The 1,983-nt window shown below is 51.9% G+C and overlaps 1 protein-coding gene across 1 annotated transcript; it reads right to left on the bottom strand.

Moving 5' to 3' along the window:
* Positions 1 to 738: 738 nt before the first annotated feature.
* LOC136993042 (olfactory receptor 14J1-like) lies at positions 739 to 1,674 on the bottom strand. The gene has a single exon (XM_067303060.1). The coding sequence runs from the start codon at positions 1,672 to 1,674 to the stop codon at positions 739 to 741; it is 936 nt and encodes a 311-aa protein (XP_067159161.1).
* Between the last annotated feature and the right edge of the window lie 309 nt (positions 1,675 to 1,983).

Raw genomic sequence — 1,983 nt, 5'->3', positions numbered from 1 at the left:
CCAGCCATGGTTTTTCATTGTAGGTGACATGAACCACCCTTGAGGCTGCCTTCCCTGTGCCTGATGAGTCCCCACTTCCTCTCCTGAGATTGCAGAGCCCTGATTTGGTTCATTCTTTGGTTGAGGCCCTTGACTTTGGGTGACTCCACTTGGTTTTGGGAGTCTCCACTCACTGCCCATCCCAGGCAAATCCTGTCCCTGGAGATCCCCTCTGCTCACCTGGTGTCTCCATATTGCCTTCCAGAAGGATGGGCATCTGTCATCAGTCCTCTAATATGTGAGAGAGCCCCAGCAGATATGTCCTGAGAACTCACCCTCTTCATGACCATTGGGCACCCACAAGTGAAGGCTGAATCAGCCCTCATTCCCTCACACATCACCCTATGAGCACATGCTCCTGAGCCCATGGAAAACCCAGTCATGGCAAAAGGGGCTTTTCAGGGGCAATTCCCAGAGCACATTCTTGGCTCCACCTTGGGAAGAAGAGCCAAGTCTTCAGGCAGTGTACTGATGAAATCCTCTTTTATTACAGAGATGCTGCAAGGGAGGCCAGCTCTGACACAGTGCTCGGCAGATTTACAGATGGCCTCTGGGTCAGACAGACGGGGTTTGGGCCTCTGGAGAGGTGGAATGAATTGAAACATTTCTGTAAAAACATGACTATCACAGACAGAAGTCCCAAAACAAAAGAGCTGTCTGAGAAAAACTGGAAATGGCTTGTGAGGAAAGATGGGCCACTTATTGCTGCTGAACTAGAACCAGCTGATTCAGTTTACTCACTGCATCCTTGAGCTCCTTGTTCCTCATGCTGTAGATGAGAGGGTTCACTGCTGGAGGCACCACCGCATAGAGAACAGTCGCCACCAGATCCAGAGCTGGGGAGGAGAGGGAGGGGGGCTTCATGTAGGCAAAGATGATAGTACTGACAAACAGGGAGACCACGGCCAGGTGAGGGAGGCACGTGGAAAAGGCTTTGTGCCGGCCCTGCTCAGAGGGGATCCTCAGCACGGCAGTGAAGATCTGCACATAGGACAGCACAATGAAAACAAAGTACACAAAGACTAAACAGACAGCAACCACAAGAAGCCCAACTTCCCTGAGGTAGGAGTCTGAGCAGGAGAGCTTGAGGAGCGGGGGAATCTCACAGAAGAACTGCTCCATGATATTGCCTTGGCAGAGTGGTATGGAAAATGTGTTCGCAGTGTGCATGAGAGCATAGAGAAAACCACTGGCCCAGGCAGCTGCTGCCATTTTGACACAAGCTCTGCTGCCCATGAGGGTCCCGTAGTGCAGGGGTTTGCAAATGGCAATAAAGCGGTCATAGGCCATGACTGTGAGGAGAGAATACTCTGCTGAAATGAATAAAAAGAAGAAAAATAACTGGGCAGCACATCCTAAGTAGGAAATGGCCCTGGTGTCCCACAGGGAATTGGCCATGGATTTGGGGACAGTGGTGGAGACGGTGCCAAGGTCGAGGAGGGAGAGGCTGAGGAGGAAGAAGTACATGGGGGTGTGGAGGTGGTGGTCGCAGGCTACAGCTGTGATGATGAGGCTGTTGCCCAGGAGGGCAGCCAGGTAGATGCCCAGGAAGAGCGAGAAGTGCAAGAGCTGCAGCTCCCGTGTGTCCGCAAATGCCAGGAGGAGGAACTCGTTGAGGGAGCTGCTGTTGGACATTTTGCTCCTTCTGGCCTGTGAGGACTGTCCAAGGAACAACAGGTAGAGGCAATTTAGGATACATTTCTCTGAGCAAAGGTTTCTCATAAAACCCCCCAAACACACACATTACCTCTCCCCATCTCAGCAGCACCATCACTGAGCTCCATCACGTGAGCTATGGTTTGTGCTGGCTGAGTCTGCTGTGAGGAGCAGGGACCTCTGCCCGTGGGCTCCAAAGGAGTCAGCCCTGACCCACAGCACTGCGTATATGGGAACAGCGGTTACTAAAATTTATATTCCCAGTTTCAGTCAGATTTAATCCACACA

The sequence above is a fragment of the Apteryx mantelli genome, chromosome 11 (genome assembly GCF_036417845.1).
Source record: "Apteryx mantelli isolate bAptMan1 chromosome 11, bAptMan1.hap1, whole genome shotgun sequence".
NCBI lineage: Eukaryota > Metazoa > Chordata > Aves > Apterygiformes > Apterygidae > Apteryx > Apteryx mantelli.
The sequence above is the reverse complement of the archived record's forward strand: the minus strand, read 5'-3'. Positions and strand labels throughout refer to the sequence as shown.

Coding starts and splice junctions, on each gene's coding strand:
- LOC136993042 (XM_067303060.1), bottom strand. CDS start 1,674: ATGTCCAACAGCAGCTCCCTCAACGAGTTCCTCCTCCTGGCATTTGCG.